The sequence below is a fragment of the Lycium ferocissimum genome, chromosome 2 (genome assembly GCF_029784015.1).
Source record: "Lycium ferocissimum isolate CSIRO_LF1 chromosome 2, AGI_CSIRO_Lferr_CH_V1, whole genome shotgun sequence".
Classification (NCBI taxonomy): domain Eukaryota; kingdom Viridiplantae; phylum Streptophyta; class Magnoliopsida; order Solanales; family Solanaceae; genus Lycium; species Lycium ferocissimum.
Genome location: NC_081343.1, coordinates 56,021,544 through 56,039,505, shown reverse-complemented (window position 1 = coordinate 56,039,505; position 17,962 = coordinate 56,021,544). Strand labels below are relative to the sequence as shown.

The 17,962-nt window shown below is 33.3% G+C and overlaps 2 protein-coding genes and 2 pseudogenes across 5 annotated transcripts; 1 reads left to right on the top strand and 3 right to left on the bottom strand.

Moving 5' to 3' along the window:
• Positions 1-2,555: 2,555 nt before the first annotated feature.
• Positions 2,556-3,270, bottom strand: LOC132048220 (SKP1-like protein 11; annotated as a pseudogene).
• A 4,684-nt stretch (positions 3,271-7,954) lies between these two features.
• On the bottom strand, positions 7,955-8,508 carry LOC132048219 (SKP1-like protein 1B; annotated as a pseudogene).
• A 1,743-nt stretch (positions 8,509-10,251) lies between these two features.
• On the bottom strand, positions 10,252-11,011 carry LOC132048218 (SKP1-like protein 1B). Its single transcript, XM_059439128.1, has one exon. It carries the CDS (start codon positions 10,856-10,858, stop codon positions 10,406-10,408), a length of 453 nt encoding a protein of 150 aa, XP_059295111.1. The 5' UTR covers positions 10,859-11,011; the 3' UTR covers positions 10,252-10,405.
• Positions 11,012-14,589: 3,578 nt separating this feature from the next.
• LOC132046019 (uncharacterized) lies at positions 14,590-17,650 on the top strand. Of its 4 annotated transcripts, XM_059436584.1 has the most exons (4): positions 14,598-14,744; positions 15,895-15,985; positions 16,282-17,315; positions 17,432-17,650. In XM_059436584.1, the coding sequence occupies exons 3-4, from the start codon at positions 16,386-16,388 to the stop codon at positions 17,435-17,437; spliced, it is 936 nt and encodes a 311-aa protein (XP_059292567.1). In that variant the 5' UTR covers positions 14,598-14,744; positions 15,895-15,985; positions 16,282-16,385; the 3' UTR covers positions 17,438-17,650. The 4 variants fall into 4 exon arrangements, with proteins under 4 accessions (XP_059292554.1, XP_059292558.1, XP_059292561.1 ...); XM_059436571.1 differs by lacking the exon at positions 15,895-15,985 and having other exon boundaries at positions 14,590-14,744; positions 16,341-17,315; XM_059436575.1 differs by lacking the exon at positions 15,895-15,985 and having other exon boundaries at positions 14,590-14,744.
• The last annotated feature ends 312 nt before the right edge of the window (positions 17,651-17,962 follow it).

Sequence of the window (17,962 nt, the reverse complement as noted above, 5' to 3'; positions counted from 1 at the left end):
TCTTCTTCCCATTTCATTTCCTCAACTTTGGTCCATTCAACTAAATCAACCAAAAGTATATTATCTTCTAAAAAATAAACAGTATTTGTTTTAGGTGTAAATATACCCAAATAAACCCATTGCTATATAGAGCGAGAACTTCCAAATGTCAGATATGGTTGTACGTATGATTTCATTTTCTGAAACTTTTTCCTCATTTTCTGTGAACTATCTTTGTTTAATAGTTACTCCCACCATCTTAAAAAGATTATCTTAGTTTGACTTGACACGGAGTTTAGCAAATAAATGAATGACTTTTGAAATGTGTGGTCCAAAATAAGCCTTAAATATTTGTGCGGCTGTAAATCATTTCATAAAGTTAAATTATTTCTAAATATAGAAATGTGCCAATCTTTTTGAGACAAACTAATAAGGAAAGTAAGACAATCTTTTTCGGATTGAGAGAGTACAATATTTAGGCACGTAGATAGATCTAGTTACTGGTTGTAGCATTCAGTATAAGAATATACCACATCTGAATTAATTGGTGCTCCAATTTAGATGTGTCATTCTTGGAATAAGGGAGTGCATTTGTCTTCTCTGGTTGTCCATCAGTTTTAGCGTTTTTTTATAGTTATAATTGCGGCCATAGATTATTAGAAGTAAAGTTTTCAAGATATAAATATGGATGCTCAAGGAAATCTCTCCCTCATGAGTTTTAATTATTGACAATAAAATTTTATTATGTTAATTAAGGGGAGTTAGGTTATGCTCAATTTCTTTGCATCTGTATGGAGTTTAGTTAAAATCTGTGAATACTTTCATATAGTCTTTTGGTTCCCCAATTAATCTTTTGAATAATAATGAGCTTTTTCATGAATGAATGTCGCTTATTGCTGTATATGAGTTGATGCTAATACATTTGCAGTATGTCTTATTGATCCTGAAATACATTTACTAATATTTCTCACCATCGTGAATTGTGAGATAATATATGGTACATACAATCTAAATGAAAAGAAAAGGAATAGCTTTATGACAAATAATATTGAAAATGTTTTTAGTTGTCAGTAAAGTCTAATGATAACGTCCAAATTCACTCTATTAATTAGAATGAGTACGGTCGTATGCAAATATAATTTACCCAACTATGAGTCGGGGTCGATTCCCACAGAGAACAATATATAGGCGATTAGGAAAAGTATGGAATTTTCACCAACTAAGCTAAACCCAAACGATGGATAATATTTTGGTTTTTGGAGAAAATTATAACTAATGCGAAAATGTAAACTAACCTAGAAAGCAAGTAAAATGATCAATGGCCACAAACATGGATACAAGGGAAACTACGCTCAAGTAACGATCCAATGTATTTCATGATTTACAAATAATGGTGAGTTTATATTACTTAGCCTCGGATAATGACTCTAAATTAGCTTCTTCCGAAGACTAACTAGACTACCTAATTGAATATCCCTAAAGCAATTAGGAGCATTAAGAACACACGAATATGGCTACAAGTGGTTTCGCCTATTCCTAGGTCGAATTCCATTAGATGAGGGTTAACGCCCCAAATTCTTGTTAATTAATCTTTCCCAATCTCGAGTTTGCCTCTTCCAAGTTTAAACCGAAATAAATGGCAAGTCTTAGGGTTAGCTACTCCCTTAAGAATCATTCAAGTGAGATTAATTAAAACAACAATAACCCACTTCATTAAGAATAAAATCATTCAACACATAAGCAAAATAAGAGATTCAATCCAAACATAAACAATGTATACTTCCATAAACAAGGTTCAAGTATTGAAATGAAATACCACACATCTAAATATTCAATACAAAACAAGGAATTGAAGAAAGGATTAAGAAATATCTCATTAAAGTGCCTCCAATCTTCTCCTCCAAGGTGTTGGTGATGAAACCCCAGCCTCCAAGGACTTGTGTTGTGCCAAAGATGATAATGTTTTGCCCCCTAGTCTTCCTTTTATGTTTCCCAATTTTTCCAAGTCCAAAAAATGACAAAATATGCCCCAGATTTTCGTTTTTGCAGTTCTGCCCGTTTTTGCAAATCTGTCCCGTTTTTGCAAAACTGTTCACTTTTTGCAAAACTGTTTTGCAAAACTGTGCAGTTTTGTCCAATTTGACCTCTTTTTGACTTTATTTTCACTTGGTTTCTTCCGATCAGTTCTAAATCACATAAACCTGTAAAATAGATGTAAATGATATTAAATGCACTATTTTCTCAAGCAAACATAGCAAAAATATAAGATTACAGAAGAGATAAGTTGGTAAAATACCAACTTATCATCTAACACCAGAATTTTTGGCATGGTCAATGACAGATTCTTATACAATTTGCTTTGCTTTCTTTCTTTTTTTGTTCCTTAATAGAAAAAGATTAGTATTAAATTCAACAAGGTTTACTAAGACCGTGGGAAGCGCGGACAATTTTACTAGTTTACTAGAATAAAACTAACTAAGAAATTTAAAATGACGACCACCATCAATTAGCAGTACTCACACTTACTATCTTCAATTAATGACAAAATAAAGGAACTTATACTAGTTAAATTTTATCATAAAAATTTAATTCATATCAATCAAAACCAAAGAAAGTCTAAAAGCAAAACAAAAAGAACAACTCAAAACCAAAAAAGAATCACAATAAAAAAGAGGATATAGCTAGACAGTTTTAACTCTTAAGAAAAAGAAGGAAAACAGCGTTATAAAATCAATCAAAAGCCCAAGCATTCTCTTGTCGAATTTTCTCCTCTTCCTCTGGAGTAAAGTCATTCTTGATGTCAAATTCTTTACGTATTTCCTCTGGCGTTTTCCCTTTAATCCTATCAGCAACTTCTTGACATGTTACATCCATCAGCTCCTTATCATTAAGATAATTAGCGGCTAAAAGAAGATCGTACAGTACCGAGTGGTGCACCTCCAAGAAACCCTTGTCGAAATCATTCAACTGGTCTTTCGAGACGCCTTCCTCCGAGTGTTTCTTCCAATATTCGATCACTTTGGTCATTGTTTTGCTATCGACATTAGGCAGAGGAATGGCGTTTCAAACGCAGTCGTCTTCAACCATGTTCTTGATGGCTTGTGACTTCACGGCTATGGCCTCGTCCAGTTTGAATTCCTCACCATCGCTAGTTTTTAGGGTTAAGAGCTTTGTTGAAGACATGATGATGAAGGTGAATGAATATTTGAATAAGGGGCGTTTTGTTTTTCTTGAGAGAGCTTTGAATGATTTCAATGCATGAAGGGGTTGAAGGGCTTTATAGAGCATCAAGTTTTCACTATCCTGGTTGAAGTAGGAAGCTAAAAACGAGAAGCAAAAAAAAAAAAAAAAAGAAGAACATGCATAGGAAACTTTGTCTTCCCATAGAGCAGCTGAAAATTTGCATAAACCATGTATGATTAGGATGAGTGTTTTTTTTTTTTTTTTTGGTGATACAATGAAAGCTTAAAAACTAATTTGAAAATTCTGTATTAATCGTATGACCGTATCAGATTAGGAAAAGGAAGGTTTTTACCTTCTTTAGGACTAATTAATGAAAAGTTAAAAAGGAAAATTGGAGAGCTCCTTGTTCCTTTAATCCTCTAACCTCTTTATGTTATATGATTAAGTAAATTTTGCAAATTAATTACTTATTAAGTATTCATGTTTTAGGATTCAATATCGATATGTACGTAGTTAACATAGATACTCAGAATTAGCTAATGAATAAAAATAATAATAATAATGAATTCACGGTATGCCATAATACTCGATTTGTCTTAATTTTTAACTGATGAATGCGAAGAAAAATTAATAGCCTGTGAATTTGGATTTAACCCTGGCTACGTGTCCTTTGGATCCTTCGTCCATCGGCCACTAATGAAAGCAAATTCTTTAAGAAAATCTCTTTGTATACTGTTGGTGTCCCTCATCGGTAGGTCTTAGGTAATTCTCACTTCATGAACTCATTTTTGGGGTTGAATTAATTCCAAATTCATTCTTTACACGGTATAGAGGCATGCCCATCCCAATTTATTATTTCTGGCCCCATCTTATATTGGTGGGATAATAGGAACATGAATTCCTTAAATATACCTCTCAAGAGGTAGGTTGGTCAATTTATTTTTGTCACTGGTGAGGCTAACTTTTGTTGAGTAAGCTCCGAGCTAGAGAAGCATGCTATCGGAGTTCATGGTTTGATCTAGTTCATTTTTATCAAAAAGAAAAGCAAATCAATTATTTTCGATTTTCTCAGTTCACTTTTATACACATAAAATCCCAATTTAATTCATTTAATCTACTAGAGTCGTGCATAAGCTTTTATATGCGTAACAAGAATTAATAAAATGGACAAATTCATAATCTAGTGAAATATATTCTTAATGAGAAAAGTTATCATTTAAAAATGTTTTATTGCAACAATATGAAAATTAGGGAGGTGAATGTGATAGCTCAATGGCAGAAAAATTAATTTTATCGAGGTAAACATAGAGGGAGCTTTCTAAAGGACCTATTTGAAAGGACACATGGGAATCAGCTTTGAGTGTAATTTGGTGTAATTACACACTTTGAGTCTTTGACTTGCTTGTTTGGCCAAATAATTACTTGATTAGTAGAGAATTGGGTGTAATTGAGAGGGGTAATTACACTTTTTAATTCTGGGATTGAGTGTAGTTACGTAGTGTAACTGGATGTAGGTAGTTACACTCTCCAATTTTCAAGGAGGCAAGACACGATATAAACGTTTTGGGCTTTGACCCACACGAAAGGAGGTAAGAGTTTGTTCCCTTTTCTTACTCAGCAACGCTTTTTCAGACCTGTTTAGATCATGACCAACAAATCTATTCTCAAACTCTTTTCTTACTTATTCAGATATTAAATCAAGGAGGTCTATGAATGTTTTAAAGCCCATTTAACTAGTTAGCGAGTTTTCTTTGAATGAAACTAGCTGAATAAGAGCCCGTTTGGATTGGCTTATAAGTTGGTCAAACTAGCTTATAAGCTATTTTTAACTTATTTGAGTGTTTGACAAAAATAGAAAACAGCTTAAATTAAGTTTAAAAGTGCTTAAAATAAGCTACAACCAAGAAGTTGCTCAACCCCAATTTATTTTTTTTGGCTTAAAAGCCATTTTAGTTTGACCAATAATTTTACCCTTTTACCCCTTATATTTTCTGTTAATTCCAATTCTACCCTTACTTCTAAAAACCATTTAAGCACTTTTATCTAAACACGTAACTGCTTATTTATAAAATAACTTTCAGTACTTTAAGCACTTATGGTTAAAAGCCACTTTTTTCCAGCTAATCCAAACAGGCTCTAAGTAGATCACATGCATGCTCTACGTAACCAATTGGCAAATATGCCGAGTTAATTCCCTAGATGGTCATCCAATCTTTGAGAATTACCTCTCAAAATCACTTTTCTTTCTTTTAGGACCACAAAGTTATTCAACTATTACTATTTTCCTCAAAAAATACAAAACATCTCAAAAGCCTCATTCTCTCCTACTTGGCATGCCATGTCAAATTAAAGCTCAATTTTTTAATTAATAAACTTATTTAACTCATATTCATCAAACTCATTTAACTCAACCCATATCTTACCCAATAAAAAATGACCGGTTAAGAAGCAAAGGAATGAACTTTAGCTCTAGCTTATTTTTTCCGATTTAAGTTAATATTAAGGTGACACATGTAAAATAATTAGTTTAATTTCTATATTGCCTTAAAAAATGAAGATGTGTTAGTTGAAAAGGGTTCCCAATCGATCTTCACCCAGAACTGTGCAACCTTGAACCTTGATATAACAACATCAACCTGGGATACTTAGCTTGGTGAGGTTCATGAGCTTTTCCAAAAATTTAGTGAGCAAGTGATTCTGTGTAATCAACCTGGGCTACTAGATAGGCAATTACATGTTAGACTCTTCTGCATAACCTTTCATGACTGAAGATTGAGAACCCAAATATATAGCTAGCACTTCCTCATTAATCAGGCACTATAAAAATTAAATAACTACTATTATTTCACATAGGTCACCTTAAGATTTACTTAAAAATAAAAAATAAAAAATGTTTGCGAAAGTTTATCACGGGGTCATTTTTTATCCGGTATAAGATATGGGTTGGGTTAAATGGGTTTGATGAATATGAGTTAAATATGTTTATTAAAAAAAAATGGGTTTTAATATGACATGACATGCCAAGTAGGAGAGATAAGGCTTTTGTGGGGTTTTGTTTTTTGAGGAAAATTGTAATAGTTGAATGGTTTTGTGGTCCTAAAAAAAACAAAAGTTATTTAAGAGATAATTCCCAAAATTTGGGTGACCATCTAGAGAATTAACTCCAAATATGCCTGGAAGACATAGTTGTGCGACAAAACAATATGAAGATATTACAGTTTATTACTTCCTATGTCGGGCCAAGCTAGTACCAATTTTCTTCCGAGTATTCTTTGTTGTAATGACCCTCCACAAGGTCGCACCCTTATTATACCTAGCAGGGGTGATTTTAGGCCCTATTTTTGGAGCTCGTAAACACATGGTCTCGCCGTAAAACTAGGTATTTTATGTATATATTTTCTAAAATTAGTATAATACTACCTACTGGAACACATACTACAAAAGACTAAATGGTGCACTTGGTTGAAAGTTGAGTTATTTATCTAAGGGACTAGGGATCAATTCCCGCTTAATGCTTTTTTATTTTAGTGGTGAACCCATGCTCCAGAAATCCTAGGTTCGCCTCTGATACCTAGTCTTACTGACGAGCATAGAGTTGTGCCAGTACTAACCATTGCTCCTTGTCCTTGCATTTCTTTAACTAAGGGTGTGTTCAGTATGAAGGAAAATGTTTTTCTGGAAAATGTGTTCTTGAAAAATAAATGAATTTCTACTTATTTTCTCATGTTCGTTTGGGTAGCGGAAAATAAGTGGATTTCTTACTTATTTTCTCATGTTCTTTTGGTTGGTAGAAAACATTTTCAGAAAAGTACCCACCCAAGCCCCACAACTCCACCCCACCCCCACCCCCCACTCTCAATTTTTTTTGGAGGGGGCGGTGGGGTGTCAGGAAAGGGGGGTGGGGGTGGGCCAAAAAACCAAAAAAAAAAAAAATTCAAAACTTTTTTTCAAAACAAAATTATTTTTTTTGGGGGGGAGGGAGGGGTGAGGCAGGAGTGGGTGGGGGTGGCGAAAAAAAACCAAAAAAACAATCAAATTTTTTTTTTTCAAAACAAAATTAATTATTTTTGGGAGGGGTGGGGTGGGGGTAGGGTGGGGTGAGGGGGGGGCGGCGGGGGTGGGGCAAAAAACAAACAAAAAAAAAAAAAAAAATCAAAACTTTTTTTTTCGAAACAAAAACTTTTTTTTCAAAACAAAATTAATTTTTTTTTGGGAGGGGGTCGGAGGTGGGGCAGGGGTGCGTGGGGTGAGGATGGGGTGGGGTGAGCGTGGCGCAGGAGTGGGGTTTGACTGCGCGTGGGGGGGTGGGGTGGGTGCAAAAAATCAAAAAAAAAAAAAATTCAAAAGCTTTTTTTTCAAAACAAAATTATTATTTTTTTGGCCAAGGAGTGGGGCAGGAGTGGGTGCGTGAGGCAGGCGTGGGGGTGGGGTGGGGTGGGGTGGTGGGAGTGGATGGGTGGTTGATGGAATGCACTTATAGACTTGTTTTCCCTACTTTTATTAGGGCATTTTCCACATTTTTGAGGAACTTGTTTTCCTAAAGAAAATGTTTTTCAAAATTTTTGAACAAAGGAAAATTGAAACTCCATACCCAACACACTCTTAATATAACTAGTTTTTCCTCCGGGCCCCTTAAAAGAAGGGGCTTCAAACTTATAAGCTCCAATTAATGACGAAAAAAGTACTAATTACACTAGATCAGTTTAATCATTAAAAATTAATTTATAAATCAATCAAAACCAAACAACAATTCCACAAAAGAAACCGGAGGAAGATCGAACCAAAAAAAGACTAATAGGATATAGCTAACTAGACAGTTTAATTTTAGTTGTGACAAAATAAGAGGAAAACAGCGTTATAAAATCAGTTAAAGGCCCAAGCATTCTCTTGACGGATTTGCTCCTCTTCCTCTGGAGTAAAATCATTCTTGATATCAAATTCTTTACGAATTTCCTCTGGTGTTTTACCTTTAATCCTATCAGCAACTTCTTGGCGTACTACATCCATCAGCTCCTTATCATTAAGATAATTAGCTGCTAATAATATATCATACAACACCGAGTGGTGCACATTCAAGAATTTCTTGTCAAAATGATTCAACTGGTCTTTCGAGACGCCTTCCTCCGAGTGTTTCTTCCAGTATTCGATCACTTTGGTCATTGTTTTGCTATCAACATTAGGCAGGGGGGATGGCATTTGAAACGCAATCGTCTTCAACCATGTTCTTGATGGCTTGTGACTTCACGGCTATGGCCTCATCGAGTTCGAATTCCTCACCATCGCTAGTTTTTAGGGTTAAGAGCTTTGTTGAAGACATGATGGTGAAAAATCTTTGAGATTATTGAAAAGGAACTTGAGAGGAGAGCTTTGAATAATTTCAATGTATGAGAGGACTTGAAGGGCATTGGTTTGGTTTTATAGAGTACTAAGTTTTCACTTTCCCAGTTAATGTAGGAAGTTAAAACGGGAACAGGAGAACATGGGAAACTCTTTCCCAGCGGAAATTTTTACATAAATCATGTCAGACTAGGAAAAGTAAATTTGATTCCTTTTTTGTGAATACAATACAATGAACGCTAGCTTAAAGTTAAAAACTTTACATTAACCACGTCAAATTAGGAAAAGGAGATGTCCTTTTTTTTAAAAAAAGAAAAAGTTATTGTGAATATAATGACAGGTTAACTGGAAGGTTCCATAGTTAATTATTTAAATATTTCAATTTCATCTTCAATTATTTTGATCATGTCACAGAAAATAAAGTTTGGGAATAACTTTACTTCAGACATTCTCCTCAACTCCGTTCATGTTTCTAAATGAAAACACACACACGCACCGATAGGTAAAAATTCAAAAACTTTCAATTGACACCAAAAAATAAAATATTCTTATGCTTCAGAGTAAATAATGATAACGAATTCTCGTGTTACTATAGTTACCTAGTTATCTTAATTTTTGACTGATGAAACAAAAGAAAATGGAATAACTTGAATTTGGATTTAGCTCTGGCACGTGTCTCTTGGATGTTTCGTCCATAGGCCACTAATGGAAGCAAATTTTTATGAACAGATAATTAATATATTTAAATCTCCCTAAACTATCTATGATTTCTCAGCTTAATATTTAAAACATGGAGTATTGTTGGTACCTCACTAATTGAAAGGGTAACTTTTCTTTGGGATTATTTCTACACAATATAAAAAGACTTGTAAGTTGATTTTGAAGGGGATTCTACGAGTTTGGAGGCACAAATTAAGCACAATTAGAGCATCTTGGAGCAAGAAGCCATTGAGTTTTTTCTTTTCTTTTCATCTGTTCTTAGTTATTTTATGATTTTTAATAATCGTTTGACTGCTGTCAGCCTGTCATGACTACGCATGCATGACTACTTTTCTTAGGTTATGGTGTTACATGAATGTTGATGTTTGAAGTTTAAATTGACGTTCATTGAATTTATCATACTAATTTATTTATTAAATCTTGCGCTTAGTGATTTGATTGCTTGATTACCAATTGAATAATATGTCTTGAATTGAGCACATAATTGAGAACTCTTAATTGCAATATGATAAGTCTTGAACCGAGACATCGGAAAATAGATTCAAGGTTAGGTTAGGACATTTATAATCACATTGGCTTTGTCACCTTTACAGGAACTATTAGTGTGTTCTTGTTAATTCTAAGTCCATAAAAATATAGGCGTTAGCTTATCCTGATCAATATACGAGCAGGAAATTGGGAGATTCCCACGATTGAGTAAATTTAACCTTATCGACTAATAAACCAAATAGATCAATTAGTCAATCCGAATAGATAACTTGACAGAATTATTTGTGGCCATAGCCCTGAAATCCTTTATCTCATTGATTTTTCAACCTAAGCTTGCCTACTTATGTTCGTTCAATTATTCTATTTTAATTGCTTATTTTTACATTTTTGCAATACAACATAGTATAATAAAGCCACAAATACAGTTTTTGATTTTTTTTTTTTTTTTTTGTAGATAACTAAAGTCAAACCAGTTTATAAACGGGAATAACTTAACGATCATCAATTAGAAAACTCAAACATTAAAGCTTCAATTAAAAATAAAACAGGAAACATTGTTATAAAATCATCAAGAACTCAAAGCCAAAAAACAAAAAGGAGAGAGAGTGAGAAAGAACACAAACATAGGATATAGCTAGACAGCTTTAATTCTAAGCATAAAAGTAGAAGAATAAAAAAAGGAAACACTAATATAAAATCAATCAAAAGCCCAAGCATTCTCTTGGCGGATTTTCTCCTCTTCCTCTGGTGTAAAATCATTCTTGATATCAAATTCTTTACGAATTTCCTCTGGTGTTTTCCCTTTAATCCTATCAGCAACTTCTTGGCATATTACATCTACAAGCTCCTTATCATTAAGATAATTAGCGGCTAAGAGAAGATCGTACAACACCGAGTGGTGCACCTCCAAGAAACCCTTGTCAAAATCATTCAACTGGTCTTTCGAGACGCCTTCCTCTGAGTGTTTCTTCCAATATTCGATCACTTTGGTCATTGTTTTGCTATCGACATTAGGCAGAGGAATGGCGTTTGAAACGCAGTCGTCTTCAACCATGTTCTTGATGGCTTGTGACTTCACGGCTACGGCCTCGTCGAGTTTGAATTCCTCACCATCGCTAGTTTTTAGGGTTAAGAGCTTTGTTGAAGACATGATGGTGAAAAAACTTTGAGATTAATTATTGAAAGGGGAGTTGAGAGAGCTTTGAATAATTTCAATGTATGAAAGGACTTAAAGGGCTTTGCTTTGTTTTTATAGAGAACTAAGGTTTCACTTTCCTAGTTGATATAGGAAGTGAAAACGGGAAAAATAGAATAAGGACTCTTTCCAAGCTGAAACTTTTATAAAAATCATGTCAGATTAGGAAAAGTAATTCCCCTCACCCCCCACGCCCCCACCCCCACCCTCAGTTTTTTTTTTTTTTTGTGAATACAGCACAATGAACGCTAGCTTAAAGTAAGATTTGCATAAACCATGTCAAATTAGGAAAAGGAAGTTTTTTTTTGAAAAATTATTAGTAATAAAATTTACAGAACCTTCAATTGACAGCAACAAGTGAAATTTCTTTATGCACTAGGAGCTTATGATAATAAGGAATTCACGTCTTGGAGTAGTGCTTGATTTTTCTTAATTTTCGACTAATGAATACAAAGGAAAATGGAACGATTTGAATTTGGATTTAGCCTGATTATCTGTCCTTTGGAACCTTTATTCGCCTACCACTAATTAAAAATCTTTTTTCTGTGCGGATTACCCTTCATTTGGGGTTGCCCTTCAAATTGGTGTTTTTTAAGTTTTGTCCTTCGCCTAATATCTCGAGGTTGTGGATTCGAACTCCAAATCAGTAAAAAAAAATAAAAAAAATTGTAAAACATAATTTCGCGTATTGAATTTTGCAAATCTGTATGCAAATTACGACTTTAAGACAGAATTTGCATGGGCACAGGGCAAAATTTAAAGACCACTCCCAGCCAAGGCCAATCCTGCAAATTGCCCATTAAAAGTAAGTTCTTTATGAAAATCCCTTTATACAATGTAATAATATACTTTTCGACATAGAATATTTAAGAGGAAGGTTGGTCAATTTATTTTTGTCACTTGAGAGGCCACCATTTTGTCACTATAGCTGAGTGCTGAAGAAATATGCTAACGATGTTCATGGTTCAATTTAGTTCGAATTTTATCAGAAAGAAAATCAAATTAGCTATTTTCGATTTTTCTCTTCAATTTTTTGTCACGCATAAAATACAAAGTTAATCTACTAGAGTTGTGAATAAACTTTTATATAAGTCAAATAGTCAATACATAGTTACAAAAATTGACGACCATTGAAATGTATTGCCCGTTTGGCTAAGCTTATTTTTTCCTATAAGTGCTTATTTTTAAAACTAGTTATCTAAGGCTCGTGCTAAGCTTGAGCCCAAACTCAAAATACCAAAATAGTCATATTTTAATTAAAAAAGTATAATTTATTACATATTATTACATATTTTCTTACTGCATAATTAACAATTCGTTGGCACGTTAAATATGTATTGTTGATAAATCTTCATTGTTATTAATGTTCTTTAGTCAGTTGATTAGATAATTTTTAAACAAAAAATTAATTATGAGGAAGGAAGTTTAGCAGAAAAATCATCAAATACCAAAGGGACACAAGCAACTCGAAATTCTGTAAAGTAACATAATTTAAAGGGAAAAGGGTCAAAAATGTCCCTCTACTTTGGGAAAATGGTTGAAAATATCCTCCTTATAAATTTGGGTTAAAAAATAGCCCTCCCGTCATTAAAGTTTTCAAATATATCCTGTCATAATGGAAATCCCCCAAAATAACCCGATTCCATTTATAGACCCGCTTCATTTAAACACGACTCAACTAAATAAAAAACCCATATGCGACTAACTTGTTCCCGATTCCTACATCTGGAGCCACTAGGCACATGAGCGGGTAACCCATATGGATTTTTATTTAGTTGAGTCGGGTTTAAATGAAACAGGTTTAAAAATGAAATCGGTTTATTTGGGGGGATTTCCGTTAAGACAGAGGTATATTTGAAAACTTTAATGACGGGAGTGGTATTTTTGACCCAAATTTATAATGGAGGATATTTTTAGCCATTTTCCCAAAGTAGAGAGATATTTTTGACCCTTTTCCCTAATTTAAATTATGTAAAAGAATCCAACTCGGTGAAAATCATAAATTTAAATTATTGACATTTTTATGAGTTTGTGAGCATACAAATTTTGTATTTATAGATAGAAATAGACTTTTTTTTATATTTATATATTATTAAGTTTTAATTTCACTCATAATATTCATGTAACAAGAGTTTATGCTAGCTAAATGTCATGATTTAAGCTTAGTTTTAGACGAAATGAAGAGAAAAAATTAAATTCATTAAATGAATGTCAAGAATCAATTTAGTTCTTCATATATAGTTTGTGCTTAAAACTATTTCTTCTAAGTTAATATTACAATTTATAATACTTTTTGAATTTTTAATTTCTAAATTTAATTTAAATATTAAGTTCATCCAATTTAATTTACCTTCATAATTTAGCCAAATACTCTGGCTAAATAAAAAATGTCACATAAACTAAAACTGGTTTACAATTACTAAGAGCAGGAAGAAAGAAATTAGACATCATATTAAATTAATATACTAGGTGACTCTCACCACATTTGAATTCTTGAAAACTATGAAAATTATGAAATCATTATTAGTGGCATGAAGTAAATTATTTTGATACATTCAAAAAAAAAAAAAAAAAAAAAAAAAAGAGAGAGAAAGAGATTGTAATATACCACTAGTAAGTAATAAGTTGCAATAGGATAGAGTAAATGATTTTCTAAAAATAATTACTTTAACTTTTTTTCGTTCAAAAACATTCTGCTTTTGTTTATTTGATTAATTAGTAAGATCTAATAAATTCCCATAATTATCTAAATTTTACTACATAATATGTATGGTAACAAATAATGTAAAGAGTAATTTAATAATCCTTTCTGTCCATATAATATGTTTTTTTTAGTTTGTGCTAGAAAGTAAGAAGCGTTTTACTAAATTACCTTAGTTAAATAGTACCAATTTAATATAATTTTTTGGTTATGTAAAAATTCACTTATCTAAATAAAAAGAAATTTAGTTAAAAAAAAAACTATCAATATCTTCTCAATTTATATAAAAAATTATTTGAATTAAATATAAAAGTTAAAATACCATATAATATGCGAAGGAAGTAAAGAACGAGAAAAAATTCACAAAAAAAGTTATTACAATTCAATATACACCAATTACATAGGCCCACATAAAAATTTATTTAAGATAAAAAATGAGTCCAAAAAATAAGATTAGGCAAAAGATAAAACAAAGCCAAGCACCATAAGATTAAAATTTTTGTGAGGACTACAAAAGCACCTCATTCCCTCTTATATATAGTAGTAAAGTGAGGTGTTTGACCAAACTTTTGAGTGAAAATAAGTGCTTTTGGTAGAAGAAACTATTTTTCATAAGCTTAAAAAAATAGCTTATGCCCGAAAACACTTTTTTGAAAAGCACTTGTAGCAAAAATACACTTAGAAGCACTTTTTAAAAGCTTGACCAAACATTAATTGCTGGTAAAAAGTACTTTTTAAATTAATTAGCCAAATATAAACTGTTTTTCGCTAATAATACCTTTTTTGATTTTTTTTTTTAAAATACTTTTCAAAATAAACTGATTTTAAAGATTTGGCCAAACAGACTAATATTCTTAGTGAGAAAATTTGCCATTTACTACAAATATATAAAATAAGGAAGGTGACGTAATAACTTAAATTACGAAGGTGGTTAATGTGATCGAGACAAACTTTGGGGAGATTTCTGAAATTATCAAACAGTGTTTTTTTTTGTTTTTTTTTAAGGAATATGTCTAACCATGGTTAACCCCAAAGTACCATTGAAGCTCAGCTCGGGCTTCAGATTTGAATAGTGATTGAGAACCTTCTCTTTTTGGGGTACCCATCAAATTTCAGAGCTCAAATTTTCTCCTATTCAAGGTACTTATTCATTCCAAGAAAATTTCAGATGTCAATCTTTTTTTTTTTTTTTCTTAGACTATTGCTTTAAGAAATAAAAAGAACCATAAAATTTCTTGTAATTGGAGTTTATGGTTATTGAAAAATTCAATCTTTATCAGTCAGAACATATGGTAAAGATGACTCAGTAGAAATTACACTCTCACTCTGTGATGCATAAGAAGATGGTTATAGGAATAAGAAAGCGTTTGTTGTGAATCTTCTTGCAAAAAGTGCAGTTATTATTTGGAGAATGGTGTTTGAAAAGTTGATGAAGAGTTTGAAGTTTCTTTCTTTTTCTTTTTTTGAAGTTGAAGAAGTGTAGAGGAGGTGTTTACCTTCCACTAGCTTTTCCCCCCAAATAAGATAGAAATAAAGAAGAGAAAATTAAGGCTGTTGGTGATTGCTTAATGTGATTTTTCAAGATCAACAATAGTGAAAATATAGAGTGAATGTATGACTTGTGTTCTCTGTTCAGTATTCCTTAGATCTCCATGAAACTCTTCTGCCGCTGATATGTGTGTTAGTAAAATAAATAAATAAAAAACAAAAAAGGAGCTGCATCTCGTGATATTTTTATGCTGGTGTATAATTTTTTACTGAAAATTGTTTATATGTAGGTTTTGGCTGCGGTTCCTCCTTAATTTGTTTTCCTACTATTATTATCTGTTTATCAATCCAGTTTGTCCTTCTTCTCTGCTTGTTCTCATTAACTTATTTGCCTCTTTCTGGTGTTTAGATCAATGAGAAATACTTCTATTTTATCTGGAAATAAAAATAGGAAGTTTGGTTAAAAGAAAGAGGAAGAGTTGTTCCTGAGTCGAACCTGACTTATTGATGATGAATTTAAGACTATGGGAATTGGGAAGTGAAACAGTTTCGTCATGCTTTTCGTGTCGATTCTGCCCATCCATAACATTTAGATAATTTACTTCAGCCTGATACCCTATGTCTAACAGTCTGAGGGCCTGAGTTGCTGGACAGTGGGTTCATCATTCTGTTGTTTCACTGATTTTTCACTTCACACCCCTTATTTGAGGCTCAAGAATTTAAAAAATTAGTTTTGGAGATATAAGCTGAATGTAGCCTTGTTTATAAACTCTCATCTGTGACATAATCATATTTGTTTCAGTTCGCTTTAGGTTGTTATCAAGACTCTAATGGCCAAGAGAGTGGCCTTTGTTGAATATGACAATTCCCAAGCAACACTTATCCAGTTTGAAATTAGTCACTTTTCTTCAACTTTAAGCCTTACTCTCATTTTTCTGTTCACATGCGTTCAAGTTTAATAGGTTAGATCAGCTTGAATGTGGATTTGTTATAGGTTTATAGATTTAGATTTTTGAGTTGTATTAGAGTATCAAATTGCTGGACTTTTGATTTTCGTCCTTTGATTTCTGCACTCTCCGTTTAGTCATTTGTTGGTCATACATACACAGCTACCCCTTAATTATATTTATCATACAGTTGCAAAACCGTGCTGCACTTGCATCTTCTATTTATCATTATCTTTCTTCAGCGTTTGAGCTGTCATTAGGGATTCATTCAAGGAATAAGCAGTATAATACCGACTTGCAGCATATCGACAGAAGATAAGAAAAGAGGCTGACAGCATCCACACCCATGATGAAACTCTTTGATTCTCATTGTCACCTTCAAGATCCAAGGATCATTAATATGGTCCCAAAAATTATAAGGACCACAACTGAAACAGGAGTTGTCCATTTTGCTGTCAATGGCGTGTCGGAGAAAGATTGGCATTTGGTCAAAGAAATGAGTGAAAGCTACCCTTGTATTGTTCCAAACTTTGGGCTCCATCCCTGGTTTATTACTGAGAGGACTCCTAATTGGCTGAAAACTTTGAGAGGATATTTGGAGGCTACTCCTGCTGCTGCAGTCGGAGAGATTGGTATAGATAAAGGTTCATTTGGAAAGAAGATTGACTTTGCTGATCAGGTGGATGTCTGTCGACAGCAGCTTCAACTTGCCAACGAGTTGGAAAGACCAGCATCCATACATTGTGTTCGTGCTTTCGGGGATCTTCTTGAATTATTAAAATCTGTGGGGCCAGTTCCTGCCGGTTTTATCCTGCACTCGTACCTTGGCTCTGCTGAAATGGTTCCTGAATTTGCAAAGCTTGGTGCTTACTTCTCCTTTTCTGGGTTTCTTATGTCCATGAAGGAAAGCAAAGCGAAGAAAATGTTAAAGTCAGTTCCTAAGGACAGGATCTTGTTGGAGACAGATGCACCAGATGCTTTGCCAAAATTGAGCGATCCAGATTCTCTGTATTTGATTGAGAGGGAAGCTTCATTATCTGATGAAAGTTCAAGTGGAGGAGGAACTAATGATGGAAATCCGTCTGATAATTCACCCCAGGAGGACAAAGGCAATGAACGACAGGCACAAACAATCCATAACCATCCTGCAAACATTCACCATGTACTCTCTTATGTTGCGTCTTTAGTTGAGCTGACAAAAGAAGAACTTGCTGAGATAAGCTTCGCAAATGCATCCCGGCTCTTTTCTTATGAAGGTTCAAAAGTACAGCAACAGGTAAATTTAACTCTTTTAAGACGTGCAGTTGACACTGCTACATGCAGTTTCCCGTTTCCTTTTGTCTAATTGGTTCATGGTATATTTTCCTAACCACATCTCTTCTTCTGTAACAGGTATAAAGTGCAAATTGGAGCTGTGTCATTGAAGACAGCTCAAAGCATTCTTAGGCTTTTCATAATGTGACTGGGCAAATATATCTCTTTTGTGTTCAACTATTGTATCAAAGTTTGTGGTTGCATTAGTACATCAAATTCTTCGCTTATTATCTTTTTAACTTTTGGCTTGTAAAGTTGCTTAAACTGTACCCAGAGACCATTTTTACTAGAGAAATACTCCCCCGTCCATTTTTACTTGGCTTATATTAACTTGACACACCCTTAGTAAGGCATAAATAGAATGATAATTTTACTATATCATCATAATTATTACCAAGTCATCTAATGATTGAAATTAATAAAATATACTTTAAAAGTTATACAATTACTAAGAATTCCTTGAACTTCCAACCCAATAATTATTAGTAAGGCTAAAATTGGTACACCACAACAACACCCACAACATATCCCGTGAAATCTTGCAAAGTGGGATCTAGGGAGGTTATAGTGTAACGTAAACCTTACCCCTATCTTGCAAGGTGAAACCGC